Here is a 16,771-nt window from a genome sequence, read left to right as displayed (position 1 = left end):
TTTAATGGCATCCCAGTCTTAGTCCGTAGGGATCAATATTGAGTTGGCCCACCCTTTGCAGCTATAACAGCTTCAACTCTTCTGGGAAGACGTCCACAAGGTTTAGGAGTGTGTCTATGGGAATGTTTGACCATTCTTCCAGAAGCGCATGTGTGAGGTCAGGTACTGATGTTGGACGAGAAGGCCTGGCTCGCAGTCTGCGCTCTAATTCATCCCAAAGGTGTTGTATCAGGTTGAGGTCAGGACTCTGTGCAGACCAGTCAAGTTCCTCCACCCCAAACTCCCTCATTCATGTCTTTATGGACCTTGCTTTGTGCACTGGTGCACAGTCATGTTGGAACAGGAAGGGGCCATCCCCAAACTGTTGCCACAAAGTTGGGAGCATGAAATTATCCAAAATGTCTTGGTATGCTGATGCCTTAAGAATTACCTTCACTGGAACTAAGGGTTCAAGCCCAACCCCTGAAAAACAACCCCACACCATAATCCCTCCTCAGGCAAGGCAAGTACCGCTCACCTGGCAACCGCCAAACCCAGACACGTCCATCGGATTACCAGACAGAGAAGCGTGATTTGTCACTCCAGAGAACACGTCTCCACTTCCCTAGAGTCCAGTGGCGGAATGCTTTACACCACTGCATCCGACACTTTGCATTGCACTTGGTGATGTAAGGCTTGGATGCAGCTGCTCGGCCATGGAAACCCATTCCATGAAGCTCTCTATGCACTGTTGTTGTGCCAATCTGAAGGTCACATGAAGTTTGGAGGTCTGTAGCTATTGACTCCGCAGACAGTTGGCGACTTCTGCGCGCTGTGTGCTTCAGCATGTGCTGACCCCTTTCTGTCATTTTATGTGGCCTACCACTTTGTGGCTGAGTTGCTGTTGTTCCCAGTTGCTTCCACTTTGTTATAATACCATTAACAGTTGACTGTGGAATATTTAGTAGCAAGGAAATCTCACAGATGGACTTATTGCACAGGTGGCAACCTATCGCGGTATCATGCATGAATTCTCTGAGCTCCTGAGAGCGGCACATCTTTAACAAATGTTTGTAGAAGCGTCTGCATGCCTGGGTGCTCGATTTTATACATCTGTGACCATGGAGGTGATTGGAACACCTGAATCCAATGATTGGGGGGAGGGGTCGCAATACTAGCTCACTGAATGTTTTTATCAGTTGACTGGCATTGCTTTTTAACTACTGTAACGTCACCCTTTTTTCGGTCAGTGATACCCAATGCAGGATAACACTACTGCTGGCTCCAAAGGGTGATCTACAGTAATACAACTAACGGGTCTCCCTATGTTTTCTCTGTAAGAAATCTCTATGATGGATTCACAGCACACTTTTACTCTAGGGTCGGTTGCTATGGGTTATTGCAACTCAGTAATATTCTTGTCTAGGAATAGTTTCACTCACTTTGCCCATCAGCGCTTCCGCCCCCTAAAATGATCGATTAAAGTGATGTCCGGACTGTAGATATGATGCTGAGAACTTTATTGTAGAACTTCAGGGAGAGGAGTTGAGGGTTAGGATCATCCAAGCAGATGTAAACTCCATTAGGCTCCATTCACATATAGCGTTTGTGTTTTCCACGCGGCCCGCTAAAATCTTTTATCTGCACGGATTCCCTTTGTTTACAGCTATTATTATAGCCGCGAACATGCGGAATCTGTCAAAAAATCGTGCTTGGACTACTTTGCGGGCCGCACGATTTCGTACCGCACGTCCACTGCAAAAGTCTGAACAATGCACATTAAAGTGCATTGTTTTTTATATTTAGAGTGGCTCTGTGCGTATTCAGCCGTACGCTCCTGTGTGAATGGAGCCTCAGATGGCAGAGTGTGGTCGCTGTCTCCATTCACAGCATGAAGAACACCTGGCACAGCAGTACTTGACGTAGAAATCACCAGTCGTGTTCATCCTTGTCTTCAGTAGTTACCACTGGGTCTCCAGACTCAGGCTCCAGTATAAGCACACGGCTAGTCCCCCAGGCTTTAGGCCTAGCCATCTCAGACAGTCCATACCAGCCTCCCCACAGGCAGGATCCGGGGGAGGAAGAGAGAGCTTACATGGTCCATCCCAAGTATTTATCTGCTCCCCAGCATGCCCCACTGACCATTAACCTCACATTGATTGCCTATAGAGGGATATCTACTCATAGTAATCTCTCATTGGTTGTTCTGCTCTGTGGCCAGGGTACAGCCAGCAGCCGACAGATGCAAACGATGACAAATTAATTAGGGGAAACCAAATTAACATAGACTACAAATCAGCATCAGACTGCATACAATCTGAAAACACTACATTTAATAGCACCCTGTAGGTGGAGTGCTACACTATGAATGTACCTTGGTAATATTCGCCCATATGCCCCTGCATTCCAGGATAAACTATACACCATTGTATAGACGGTGACATAGACAATTGTTTAGCCCTCATCTGTCCAGACACTACATTGTTTTAAGGGTCAGTACCATCCCACTTTACATTGTAGCATACAATAATGTGCATTACTTATATCTATGCTGTGTGTATAATTATTTAATCATTACTTAATGTACCTAAACACATAATTAAGGAATGGCTGTTTATACTCGCAACCCAATGCTAATGGTTAGTAGGCTTAAAGTTAAACTCCAAGGAGAAAAGAAAGCTACCCTTGCACTGGCTCCCCCACCGCGCTGCAAGCTTTAACTGCTTATTCTGCCTAGGGGATGATGAATGGGGTACTTACCTTATTCCTCACTCTCGCAGGCTTCCTCTGTCCCCCAAAATCGATTCTCTTTACTGCCGAACCCCGTTGCAGCTCTTTGGCATCATGCTGCACATTGAAGGACCAGCAGTGAACCAGCAAATGTAAACTCACCAAGTGCCCACCCACAACCTATGATGTCAGACAGCGGGGAACAGGGCTGGCTGCCACATAAATAAGATAAATATATTACCTTATTTATCATCCCATAGGCAACATGAGCAGATAACTGAACTCCGGGCACAAAATCTTTAATTGAAATATATTCCTCAATAGCAACAATGGATATAAATCCACTTTGTGTGCACACCACCAAACTCAGGTATTACCTTGTAAAATGACATTATCACTGTGTGTTACATAACCTGAGCAGAGATTTGGGAGGTAACCAGCAGCTCTTCCTACTACAGTTTGCTTGCACAAACCTAGAGAGGGAGGATACAAGACCAACCACCCTGCACAAATAGAGAGAGCACCAGCGACTGGTCTTTACACAGGAAGCTTCTGCACAGAGGAAAAGTTTTGCACTGGATTACAGTACAGATCTGCAAGAAATACACAAAGCGCAGGAAGATTCAAGTATAAATATTCCTCTTGCATTTAGATATTTGCTTATTCAGGTGTTCAGCTTTTACCCTTAGGCTGCATTCACACATAGCGTTTGCGGTTCCTGCACGGTTTTTCGCACGGACCGAAAACGCTATTATTTTAAAATCCGCACGGATGCCACTCGTTTGCAGCGATTAAACACCTGCGAATGAGCGGAATCCACTGAATTATCGTGCTCGGACTATTTTGGGGGCTGTGCGGTTTTGTACCGCTTGACCCCTGCAATGGTCTGAACAGTGCACATTGAAGTGCATTGAATTCCCTTTGTAGAGTGGATCCAAGTGTATCCATACAGCGGAATACGCGTGGACAGCCTCTCAGTTGTGAATGAAGCCTAAAGGTGCCCATACACTGCACGAGTCTCGTACGAGAATCGCGGGTAATCCCACGATCGTACGAGAATCGTGCAGTGTATGGAAGGCGTGCGACCGTTCCTACTGTACGGTCGCACGACTTTTGTATTTCGAGCATGTTTGAAAACCCACCGGGAATCGTACGATTCTCGGCTGGTTGGAAATCATGCTCGAGAGATAACTGCCGAACGGGCCAGTGCGCACACTGCCCGTTCAGCATTGCAGTCATCGGAAGCCCGCCCCTCAGGGGGGCGGGCTTGCGATGATCGCAAGTATGATCTGCCTGTCCAAGATAGGCAGATGGTACGTTTTTTTAATTACTTTACAACCCTCGCAAGACAAAAGTCTTGCGAGGGTTGTAAAGTGTATGGGCACCTTAATGCTGGGCACACACCTTACAATCATCGCAAGACTTTTGTCTTGCGGTGGTTGTAAGGTAATTAAAAAAACGTACGATCTCCCTATCTTGGACAGGCAGATCGTACTTGCGATGATCGCAACCCCGCCCCGCTGAGGGGCGGGCTTCCGATGACCGCAAAGCCGAACGGGCAGTGTGCGCTTGCGCACACCGGCCCGTCCGGCTTTTATCTTGCGAACATGCTACACACCCGCCGAAAATCGTACGATGTTCGGCTGGTTTTCGAACATGTTTCTAAGATAAAAGTCGTGCGACCTTACATTAGTAGAGGTCGCACGCCTTCCACGCATCTTACGATAATCGTACGATCGCAGGATATCCCACGATTATCGTACGATTATCGCAAGGTGTGTGGGCACCTTTAGAATACAGAGGGGTTTCCACTGCAAAGTAAAGTTTTTTTTTTTCTATTTTTAATTAGTTTTCACTTCCATGCTTCAGATGAAACTATATTTTATGAACATTAAAATGGTTGTGTTTTTTTGCATAGTCAGAGTATATTGTTTATGGTGTGAATTCACTTAATGATATTGCATCCTGAGAAAGCAGAACTGGATATTTCTTTTCTAAACTTCAAGAATACTGAGTGTCAATTAAGATCATTACAAGCAGCCTAATTGACAGATGGTTGACACATCCTGTGGCGAGCTCCCTCTCTGACTCCTACGCTCATTCATAGAGTTCCTCTGTCAGTGATAACATTTCCAGCTTGTTACACGATGGATAACAGCATCTTTACTCATCCCACAGTCATCATTGTAGTATGCTGTGGATGAGGAGTACATGCCAAAGGCTTAAAAAGGACACTCCGCTTATTTGTGTTAGCTGTACTAATATCCCAGAATAACAGTGATAAATGCCCTTTCTGTGAATTATGGTAAGAAATATACCATGGCTTTAATGGACTCTGGGAATCACTGGTGGCTTGTGCACTGGCCACATTAAAAGGTCAAAATGTCATTTCGGATGCAATATGCTTACTATTAATTAAAAGTGGAGGTGAGTCAGCATCTGACTCACAGATGCTGACTCATAATAACTCATAATAATAATGACCACAGTAGGTGTGCAGAAATAGAGGCAAAATCTTTTAATAGGGATACTTTAATAGGGAAAAACTGTCTAAAGCTGGCCATACACTTTATAACCATCGCAAGACTTTCATCGTGCGATGGTTGTAAAGTAATTAAAAGCTCGTACGATCTGCCCATCTTGGACAGGCAGATGGTACTTGCGATCATCGCAAACCCGCCCCGCTGAGGGGAGGGCTTCCGATGATTCAAATGCCGCACAGGCAGTGTGCGCTTGCGCACCACGGCCCGTGCGGTATTTGTCTCCCGAGAACGCCACCAACCCGCCGAAAATCGTACGATTCTCGTCAGCTTTTCAAGCCTGCTCGGGAGACAAAAGACGTTCGACTGTACAGTAGAAACAGCCTTCCATACACCTGCCGATTATCGTACGATCACGAGATCACCCGCGATTATCGTACGATAATCGGCAGGTGTATGGGCACCTTTAGAGAGGATTTCCTTCTTTTTGTTGTGTCTGAAAGACAGAAAGTTACAGGAAATTGTTCCAATAGGACACAGGTGTCAAAAGCCTGACAGGGGTTTTGGTTCAATCTGATTTTATGAAGGTATTTCAACTTTCAATACAAATTACAATAGACATGTTTACATAGGAAATATCCACATAAACAAAACAATAACAGACAAAAAAAAGGGGATATAGAAGCGGAGAAGGTTACACTCCTCGGCTGACAGGGGTTTTAACCATTCCCTACTCCATTCTTGGGCTGGGAGATGGAGGTAGACTAGCCCATAGAAGTCTATGGGGCTCTACTATGTAGATGCAGCCAGCAGAAAGGGGAGTTCGAGGGGGGGGGGACAAACACAGGTGATCCTGGATCTCAGTAAGTATGCATTGGTGGTGGAGGATGGGATCTGCTAGGTCAGGGGGAGGGGGGCAAAAAGAATAAGTGCACTTTCTCTGAAAATGAACGTATTCTTTAACGCTTCTGTATATAACAAAAGCTGAAATATCAATGTTAAGCAGCCTGATAAGTTAAAATTGAACTGTCGGGGAGCTGCCATTGCTGACCTGTTTTTGAAAGTGCTGATTCCAGGGCATCATCCATATCCTTGCTTTACTAGTCTGGCATCCACTTAACTGTAGTGATCCTTTTTCCCAGTACTCCAAGCCTGCCCAGTTTGGCACAGTGTTCCTCGGTTCATATTTCCAAGCCCTCTTTAAAAAGACTGGCACATAGAGTACCATAGAAAATAATGACCATCGCATGTGGAGCCTTCAGGGACATGCTTTGTTTTTAAAAGCAGGCTGGGAGTATCATTATGGAGAACACTATGTAGTACACTTAAATGAAAACCATACTGATTTTGGTTCGTTTTAATGTTAGATTTTGTTCATAAGGTTTTTTCCAGATTTGTTTTAGTTTCCACATCTAAGGCCCCATTCACACCTGACCGTTTTGTAGCGCGTCCTACGCTCGATGAACGCTCTACAAAACGGTCAAAAAAATAAATAGCATTGTAGTCAATGGTATCGTTCCCACCTGTCTGTATTTCCGCCCGTCCCGAACGCACTACAAAACGGCCCACGCATGAAAAGGTCCCGGAGCGTTTTTTGCTGCGTATTGGTCCGTTTTGTAGGGCGTTTTCCATTTGTATACTGCCAAGTAGCCTTTGGAATCGCGCGACGGTCGCGCGACTTTTTTACCGCGAATCGCGGGAAAAAAACGCGTGACGGTCGCGCGACAGACGCGCATATTACAATACGCATAGGTGTGAATGGGGCCTAACAACTGTTGTTTTATGTTGTTTTTTTTTTTAAACTATATATTGACGATCTATGTTTACAAAATGTTATATATGATCAACGATTTCCAGAGCACTGTGGGCTGCTTAGAGACAGCATAGCATAAGCTGCCTGAGTTTGACTAAATCTTTGGATAGGGCAACTGATGAGAAATGATTCTTCCCTCTTGCTCATTCGGCTTGAGCTGAACCCTGGTTTGCAGGGTTATCATCCGAAAACGTACTGACCTCTGAGTCCATCTAGGTCTGAAAAAAAAAAAATGGAACACAGTTCTGCTTTAACAGGACTGATCAGAGGTAATCAGAAGTAAACAGACATCTGACTGCCCATAGACCTAACATGGGTCCAGTTGGTGCAGTTTTGTTCTTGCAAGATAGACGAAAACATGAATGGACACAAAAGCGACATCAGTTCTATACTGCCCTGATCAGCAGGGAAACTTGGCACTGATCACCTGCTGATTGGAATAGACGCCCCCTGTGTGAAGGGGCCCGAGACAGCCCATCCAAATGAATGTGAATACGCCCTAACTGAGACTTTCGTTGAACAGCTTTGTCTGTTAAAGGAATTGATTAAGTAAATTTACTGACAGAAACCAATAGGAAATAAAACAGTGTTACAAAGGAGAAACCCAAAAACGGATGTGTGCCATTTGTGATTTTTGCCCATAGTTAAACTTCAACTCTTATCTACAAATATATTCATGGTTAAAGGAGAACTATGGGGTAAGTGTTTTCCCCCATAGTGCTCCTCAGGGTCACGGGAGGACATAAACTAGCGTCTTCCCGTGACCCAAAGCTCAGTATATCGCGAGCTACAGCTCGCGGTATACTGAGACTGCAGCAGCCGGGACAGATCCCACCCAGCTGCATGAGTGACAGCTGGCTCTGCCTATCTAGAGGCAGAGCCAGCTGTACCCGCCCACGGCTCTCTGCAGGGAGATGATCGAGAAGTGAGCGAGCGGTATGCATACACTCAGTTCCCGATCTATTGAGTCGAAGTGTGACAGTCTCATTGTCACACATCGGCTCGAACTATGAGGTTGAGCGAAAATCACTCACCTCATAGTTCTCCTTTAACAGATTTGCCATGATTTTGCTATAATAATTGTTGAATTACTTCCTATACCACACAAACTTTGTTCTGCACCTACTAAGGACTCCTGCAGAGGCTAATCCTATGCGTGCTACAATAAGCCTTTTAATTTTGGATTATTCAGTGCTAGTGTACAGCCCCCAGTATATGTATTGCTATAAAGCCTGGAATTGGATATTATCAGCATACCTATTGGGCTGCTTAGAGACAGCACAGCATAAGCTGCCTGAGTTTGACTGAATCTTTGGGCAGAGCAACTACCCATTAGTAGAATTTGGGAATAACTTGCTGCTAGCTTTGCTTCTGTGATATGGGATATTTTGTATACCAAACATTTGCAGATAAACTCTCGAGTGAAAATCCATAGCAGTGATTATCAAGCATGGCTGATCACAGACATGCCAGTGGCTAAAATTCAGTTTGATGTCTTTTACACTGTGTATGGTACAGTTGTTTTTTAAATGGTGTTATTAATGCACAGCTGGGTATCAAGTCCTTTGTCCTGTATACTCTCTAGGTATATGACTGTGTCTATAGTTGGCTGAGTGCATTTATATATTAACCACAAAGCACATATAAATGATTTTTATTCTTTCAGACTGTTCTTGTTTGTATACCACATCCCAACCTGTGTTGGTTTATATGGCTTAGGCAATGTAATGACTTCCACAGCTGTTCTGATGAACACTGGAATTGCATGGCGTCTGTTCCAGACAAATTCCACAATGATGTCATGCTGTCTTTAGTGGGTTATGTGTTTCTTCCTGATGACAGATTATCACTAAGCGTTCTAGCAACACACACAAGATGAATTAAAACCTTTTTAAAACATTTAATTCTTTAAAATACAAAAGTGGGTATTGGGATTTAATTCACCCATCTTACCAAATGTAAATAAATGATAGTAAATGTGACCATGCATTGGCAGTTTTGGTGGTCCAGTCAGTGCTGTTGTTCACTTAAGTGTATGGCTACAGTGGTTAAAGTGTATGTTAACTCAACAATGAACTACTCTCATTTGCTCCCTTTTGGTCTGTTAAAGTGTTGCCATTCCTTAGATGCAGTGGCTGCAGTAGTTCTATCATTTCAGATTTATTTCCCTTTATTTTTACCTGGTGATCCTGACAGTATCACACTTCCCTGTCTTAGGGTGACAGCACTCACTCGCCATGCATGTATCTACGGAGAAGCATTGTTGTCACCTTAGAACAGCACTCTACAATACCTTCCTCTCTTCTGTTCTCGTTTATCGCTTATTGAACCAACAAAATGTTTTCAATGGTATATTTAACTGACCAAAGGCAAGCAAAAGTTCATTTGTTAGGGTTTACATACAATTTTAAATATACAATTGTAAGATTTTTTAATATCTGTTCCACCAGCTGATAACTTCCTTTCTTCTTTTGCCTCTGCTGACTGTTATCAACCAACATTGTTACCAGTTCTCTCTGTACATTACAGAATGCCTATCCCTTCTGTTTTGATGAGCAGAAAGGTAGAGGTGTTTTGTAGTCCTGTCCTAAGGTGACACAGCTGATTTCCCAAAGATACACCTAGTAGTGTCTTAGTATTGTCACCCTTGGACAGGAAATGTGTTACTGGCAGCATTGGCAGGTGAAAATTTAGGAAAGAATCTTAAAAAAAGAAAACTTGTGCAGCCACCACATCTAAGGACTGGTAAGCCGCAATATATTACATTTTGTGGGTTTAGATTCACTTTAAATATAGAACATTGGTATTCACTTGAAATTATGGATGCAAATTTGAATAGAATCAGCAGGTCATAAATTACAATAGTATTGTTTCCTGAAATTTGTTATTCTCTATAGATCTACTTGCATTGCAGTATACCTTCTAAATAAGATTAATTTGGCCACTCCTCCTTCAAAGTCTTTTTTTCTAATGGAATGTGTCAGAATACTGATAGAAATGGTTTCTTTCCATGAACCACATAACTGTCATGTAGCAATTTATAGGGAGTATTCTGCAATTGAGAAGACCCTGTGCTTACATCATTTAAGACCTTTCCGCTTTATTATTCGTTAAAAAGTGAAACCAGTAATAATGTATGTTAACATTGACTGTTCTTTCTTTAGCAGCAGATGCCCCGTAATACCCAGGAAGAGAAAGATGAAAAAGAAAAGGAACCTGATAAAGAAGAATTTAAGCAGGATGTGGAGAATGACAAAGAGGAACTTACAAAGTAGGTCTACCATTTTTGTGTGAAGGTCATATAGCTATTTATTATACTGAGTTTCAATGTCTTTTATCAAAATAAAACTAAGACTTAAACTGCCATTGCTGATCTCCTAAGAATACTCGTTCTCTGGCTTCAGTCCTGTCATTGATCTGGAGAAAGCATGCAGATCGGACAGTGAAAGTGAACTTGGAACTCTTGATCGTCATACTTGAACCAGGTCAATGCCTCAAAAAGCATTAAAGCTAGCGGATCATCATGACAACCAGCTAGCATTACAAAGGTTAGCAAGGGCTGCAGCTATATTGCCTCAGCACAGCTTCCCTTTAAACTACTTGTATGTTTTTGGGTGGTGGGAGGAAATCAAAGTATCTACAAAAAAAACAAGCAAACAAAAAGTACCCATAGAAACTTCATATGTAATACTTTGTGGGATTCAATTACAGGACCTAGTGCACTGAGGCTGTAGCGTTAACTGCTGTGAACATGTATATGAATACTTTGGGTATTTCCATTATCTCATTTGTGCCCGAGGATTTTGCTCCTGCTGGACCTTGAGCACTAATACAAATATACAGAAATGAATGAATGTGCTTTCCATTGCCAGTCTTTAGACCGAGCTTAGGTGCTATTGCAGGATCTTGCTGGTGGGGATTTCAGAAATCACACAGAAATCACACAGGATTCATGTTGTCCACTCACAAGATCTTATTTCTGGGATGTTAAAAATGAATGCAAAGTAAGTAAAAGTAGTAGTAAGTAATATCCAATTTTGTTTACTAAAGTTGGATAAAAGTAAGGAATGGAAGCAATTTGAGCATCACTTGTCAGTTGGAGCCCTTTCCAAGCATCAGAAGTGACCATTATTGTTTGGAGAGATTGTACAAAATCTCTTGGTGATCGAAGGTAAGTTGTTCCTTTTCCTGTGGGGAAAAGGGAACATGGCCTTTACAGCATGTACGCTGCTTCCATCACCGCAGATCCTTATGACGCTTGAGTTATTTGAGGATGAGCAGATATGTCACTTTCTGTTGTTCTTGGAGAAACATCTGCCCATCTATTGCCACTTTGGGGGATATAGAAGTTTATAACCCTCTGGCACCCTAGCCAAAATAAAAAAAATGGGAATCTACTCCCAAAAAAACAAAACATAAGGTGAGTTCTGTTACCTTCCACAGGCTCCTGCAATGGCAGAGCCGCTTAAAAAGAAATTTCCTCTCCCAAGTTTCAACTTTCTGCAAGTTAAGGTCAACAAGGGTTATTGCAAACCTTTGCTCTTTTATTTTGCAGCTGAACAGAGTAACGTGGGAACAAAAGATATGTTTGAGCTGCTAGGGAGGTCTGCATTAGAGTGAAACCTGTTTCTTTGGTTTACATAGCAAAGCCCAGGTTAACTTTATGCCATCCTTGCCCCAGTATAACCGTGCTCAGGCGTGGTGATTGGCCACTCAGACCCTGAACATTGAAATTTGGGGGGCTGACATAATGTCATGTGTGTCCCATTCCTGAATGTTCTGTGTTCTTCAGAAGACTGAAGCTGTAAAATGTGGGTTTGAAGCAAGGACATGGTAAAGGTGCTTTGTAAAGTCGACTTCCAATCTACAGTGTTTCTGTTTTTTACTTGCAGTGGAAAACACAGTATATCCAGGGACATAGTCATTTTAAGTTATATGCAAATAAAGACTGTTCCTGTGAAAGTCCCCTTCTGTTCCCAAAGCCTACTTGTTGGTCACTGCTCATCACATTAGGGTTTAAATAGGGAGCCTTAGGAGGTGGCAGTGGCCAGGCCAAGTTCATCTTCAGCTGACTTTATCTCTTCATCTAATGATTGCTTTGGCATGATTAAACATTTCTGCTTATTGCAGTGACTGATAGGATAGGGGCTTTTCATATGAGGGGAATTCTAGGTACCAGTAATCCCTTCCTAAACATGACACGAGCCATATAAATGCAAGATAGAGAAAATGCTCTACAGTAAGGACTCATGTACTCGCCTGCTGACCTGGTGTTTCTGCAGGAAATTAACACCTTTTTCTTTCAATGCAAAGAAGACAGAGGAGAAAAATCACCTGGCATGCACAGATAACATAGAATTAAACTGTTGTCTCCTAAAAACTTTATATCTTGACTTAAAAATGTAATTCTATTTGATGGATTCTTTAGGGAAAAAAATGAAGACACTTCTGGGGAAGAGAATGATGACAAAGAAACGGTGACATCGAAAGGGAGGAAAACAGCCAACAGCCAGGGCCGCCGCAAAGGACGTATCACTCGATCCATGGCGAATGAAGCCAATGAAGAGGCTGCAACACCTCAAAAGAATGATGATTTAGGTAGGTGTAGATTCAAAAATGTCTAAACAACAGGGATCCATTCATAGTAAAAGAGTTTAATTTGTTAAATCCTCTTGGTGCTAAAGTCAACCTTCAGCTTTACGCGGGCTTTTCCTTTGTAATTCATAAAAATGTTGTGTGATTTCTTTCCTAATCTTATCCGTCGTTAAAACAGCTGTCAAAGCAGATTAGTACATTGTAAAGAGAAGTATCAGAAGTGTTCATTATTATTTAGAGAAATTATAAAGGTCATGGGGTTTCTAGGCCCTGCCACCAAGGACACTTACCCTATGTCTCCTTCCTAGTACCCTGTGTCTCAGGACTACAACTACTCTCTACAAAGAATCAGGGGGGGAATTTATTAGCATGCGCAAAGACCAAAATGTCATGTTAACGACCGCAAAGTTTTATTTCTGTTATGTGTCTTTTTAGTAAGTGGTCTTGTCGCATAATTTCTCAACTGGGTGGTATTTGCATCCAGCAATTGCGACAATAAAATATCTCCAAACTGGCACACATTATAGAAATTCTCCTGAGCACTTAAAGTACCCCAAAGATAATTCAGCTTCACACCCTTATGTCACCTGAGCACTTTGGGACTATTCAGCTGTCATCCAGGAGGTTCCCTGCAAGCTTGCGACAGTTTAGAGACCGAGACAATTTAGAGAATTCTCCTTATGAAGGCATTTAGGAATGAAGCATAAACTAGGATAATAAACCTGTCACTATATGCACTAGAAATCAGGGATACGACAGTTTAAAAGATGCTGATGATGCAACCAAATTGATAAATTTCCCATTATTGAAGGCAATGTGTATTAGAAGCTTACTTTCTTGTAGTTGAGGTCAGATAGCACAGGTTCCTTGTACTAGTATATTCCCCTGAAGATGAGCAGTAATTGAGGTACTAGGGGAGGAGCAGTGGAAAAGAGGAGGAAAGGGCAAAGGACAAAGAGAGGTAAGTGAAAAGAGTATATACAATGTTTAGTGTAGCATTTTTCTGGTTTCCTGGGTCTCTTAGCACCCTAGCATCATACAAAGTGGCGCCTAGCTCTAAAACTTCATCTACCACTTCATATAAAAAAAAATTGTTTCCACTAGAATCATGTCCAAGGTTTTGCTATGCCTTGTTGAAGACCAACAATAACTGGTAGCGGTCAACACCAGTATGGCCTCATGCACACAGGCAACAATCGCTCCAAGCTCACTCCTGTGATGGACTACAATCTCATGTTTAGTTTACTAATTTGCATTGAGATTGTAGTCCATCACGGGACCGAGCTTGGAGTGGTGGCCACTTTACAACACACACAGGGACCATGGGGAACAAAAGTAGCCACCCTCCAGAAGGAAGGACAGTGCCAGCAGCAATTCAGAGATGATTTGAGGATCTACAGCCGAGTGATACACATACAAGATGCATTCAAGTACCTCAGCTATTAACAAAAATGTATTTTTAGGATTTGACTCCTGAGTATAGTGTCACTTTAGGTGTAAAATTAATCAGGAGGGAAGTGCCATATGATTGAGGTGTGAAAGTTGGTTCAGGTTGCCTATTTGCCATGTGAAATGTGGTCTACCATTATAATGTAATACAATGTGACATACATGGTGGTAACATGGCTATAGATTTTTGGATTGCGTCATAACGCCTTGCCTTGCTGGTAAAAAGCCATTTGTGTTTTTGATTAGTCTTCTAGCATAATTAAGACTGAGGTGCTGGGTTAATTGTAATAACAAAACCATACTAGAAACTGTACCAAGGTTCCTGCACCTTGCAAACTGCACTGTTTACCCTACACATATAAAGTTGACATTACATGCTGTGCCAGAAGAGTTATTATTTTAAACTTGGCTGTGCTTCACATCATTGAAGGGAAATGGGACAGTGACGCACAGGTGCTTCCATTTTTGTTGTCATTTTGGAAGATGTCTTCTAATTTTTCTGTAAGCGAGTTTCATTGTACTCTAGCGAACATAGCCAGTGTTCCTTTGAACTTGACACTTTTTTACTATTGGTTTCAAGAGATAGTATTGCATGATGTTCACATGCACAAACAATGCATGCTTTGTAGATGCAGACATGTAGCTAAAAGACATTGCTGATACACTAATGGTGCTGACTGTTATATGGAATAAGCTACCCAAACATGCAGCGCTGGGGAGATCTGAGGACAGATTTAGGTCCAGTGCCCTAAACTAAACATCAAAATTGGATAAATATTGTGCTATGCATGTCTTAAATGGAATAGTGTATTTTTTACTGATCATGCGTTTTGCATTACAATGTTTTTGTCACACAAAGATTTTTTGCATTGTAACTGCTAATTTTTATTGTGATCGTGTTTCATATAAAGATTTTTAGATTTCTAGGCACTGTGATTCGGCAGGATGACAACAGAACAACCACTGAGATTACAGCATAAGCTTCATAAAAAGTTTGTTGTTGTTAGTCAGCCAGACTTGTGCAGACACTAAAGCATAGTCACTTTGGCAGGATAGTCTGCACGTAATGAACAATTATAACTGCCTACATGTGCCTGTACAGTATATTGCAGGCTATACACAGGAACAAGCTATTTTAGAACATAAACAATAATTATACTTTTAGATGACTGAAGTCTAAGAGCTTCATTTGTTCACCCAATGGGCTGGCTGTTCCTACACAGACCTTAGTTCATGAACCTTAGGGCCTTTTGCTGTGTGGGTGACATTTCGGGTCTATCAGTACTGAACCTGCGCTGTTTTCTGCCAGTTGAGAGCCCATTTCTTTTCAAGTCTGCAATGAAAATTCGCAAACTTTTAAATGGATACTGGATGAGAGGCAGACAAAAGTGTGTTGTTTGCTTCTTCTTGTATGTCATTAGTCATTTTAAAGACACCGTTGCATTGTACATTGCTTTTTGTTCTTGAGCTTTTTAATCCGAAGGAGAATCAGATTGTCACCCAAGTTTGATTATTGAATGATTTCATATAGTAAGTAAATTGATGTCTTTGGCATAAAATTGCAAAAGAGCAAAATCCTAAATCCCCTTTCACACGATCGTCATCAGTTCAGTCAAGCTTCACAGATACAAAAAAATGATGAAAACGATATGCGTTTACATCAGTTTGCACATCCGTTGTCAGTTCAGTTTACATCCATTTTTTACATGGCCGTTTTGGGCCTTTTGTTATTATGGTAAATTCCCATGATTCTTTGCTTTCCCCCCAGCATGCATTGAGCTTCCAAGGCTGTATTACGACATCAGTCCCAAAAAAACGGACGTAACCTGAACTGATGTAAACTGATCATCAGTTTAGATCCGTCCTGGTCAGTCAAAACAGAGAACTGATCCGTCTCGAATAGGACATTCGGCCGGGTCTGTCTGAAAAACTGACAGGTGGTTCCGATCAGACCACCTGTGTGGAAAAGGGGCCATAAGTCTGGCTTCTTACAGCTCAGTAAACATGTCGGTCATTTCACCATCTGTAGCTGTGTTCCTGTCCTAACTCGTTTTGCTAAAACATAGGTGTTTTAACTCCTGAAGTTGCTGTAGTTTGAAATAATGCTGCTGGCAAATTATGCAATTTATCAATTATGATTCGCCTCAGCTCAGACAAAATTTCATACAGATATGTGTATATATCTCTAGTGTGTGTGTGTGTGTATGTATATGTGTGTGTGTGTGTGTGTGTGTATATATATATATATATATATACATATATTGTGTGTGTAGAGAGATTCACCAGAATTGCCCACCTACACTTTATTTTTATTAACAATAATAGATTCTTCTACTTCGAGTTAATAAATGTTTTCCAAACAGCAAAACAAAATCTGGGTTAATAACTTTTGGATGTCCTGGAATCCTCTTTTAGAATCCTCTTTGCTGTTTCTGGTACTGTTTACACTGACAGTATGTACTAGAGTGTTCTGGTTGCTGACAATGGTAGGCAGCACCTGTATTTCCCATGGCCAACCACAGGAGGGCCCATGGTAATCCTTTCCTGCCAAAAACATAACTGATTATCACATGCTCTCAATGTAGTTGTGAAGTGTCATGTTAAGAAATATCACACATTCCTTTCTTCTATAATCCGACGTTACAGAAGGTGGTGTATTTTGGTTTTGAGCTGCCCTAGGCAAGACTAAACTCGGGCACCATAAATCCCCCCCCCCACCGCCCCC

The 16,771-nt window shown here is 42.1% G+C and overlaps 1 protein-coding gene across 1 annotated transcript in view; it reads left to right on the top strand.

Moving 5' to 3' along the window:
- Window positions 1–16,771, top strand: part of NCOR2 (nuclear receptor corepressor 2) — a 432,386-nt gene that overhangs the window by 280,371 nt on the left and 135,244 nt on the right. Inside the window, exons 15-16 of the mRNA XM_018557336.1 lie at window positions 10,170–10,273; window positions 12,431–12,600. Coding sequence (XP_018412838.1) covers window positions 10,170–10,273; window positions 12,431–12,600 — 274 coding nt within the window. The remainder of the gene's footprint in view (window positions 1–10,169; window positions 10,274–12,430; window positions 12,601–16,771) is intronic.

The sequence above is a fragment of the Nanorana parkeri genome, unplaced genomic scaffold (assembly GCF_000935625.1).
Source record: "Nanorana parkeri isolate BGI_ZX_2015 unplaced genomic scaffold, ASM93562v1 scaffold13, whole genome shotgun sequence".
In the NCBI taxonomy this organism is placed as follows: domain Eukaryota; kingdom Metazoa; phylum Chordata; class Amphibia; order Anura; family Dicroglossidae; genus Nanorana; species Nanorana parkeri.
Note: the sequence above shows the minus strand (reverse complement) of the source record. Positions and strands in the feature narration are given on the sequence as shown.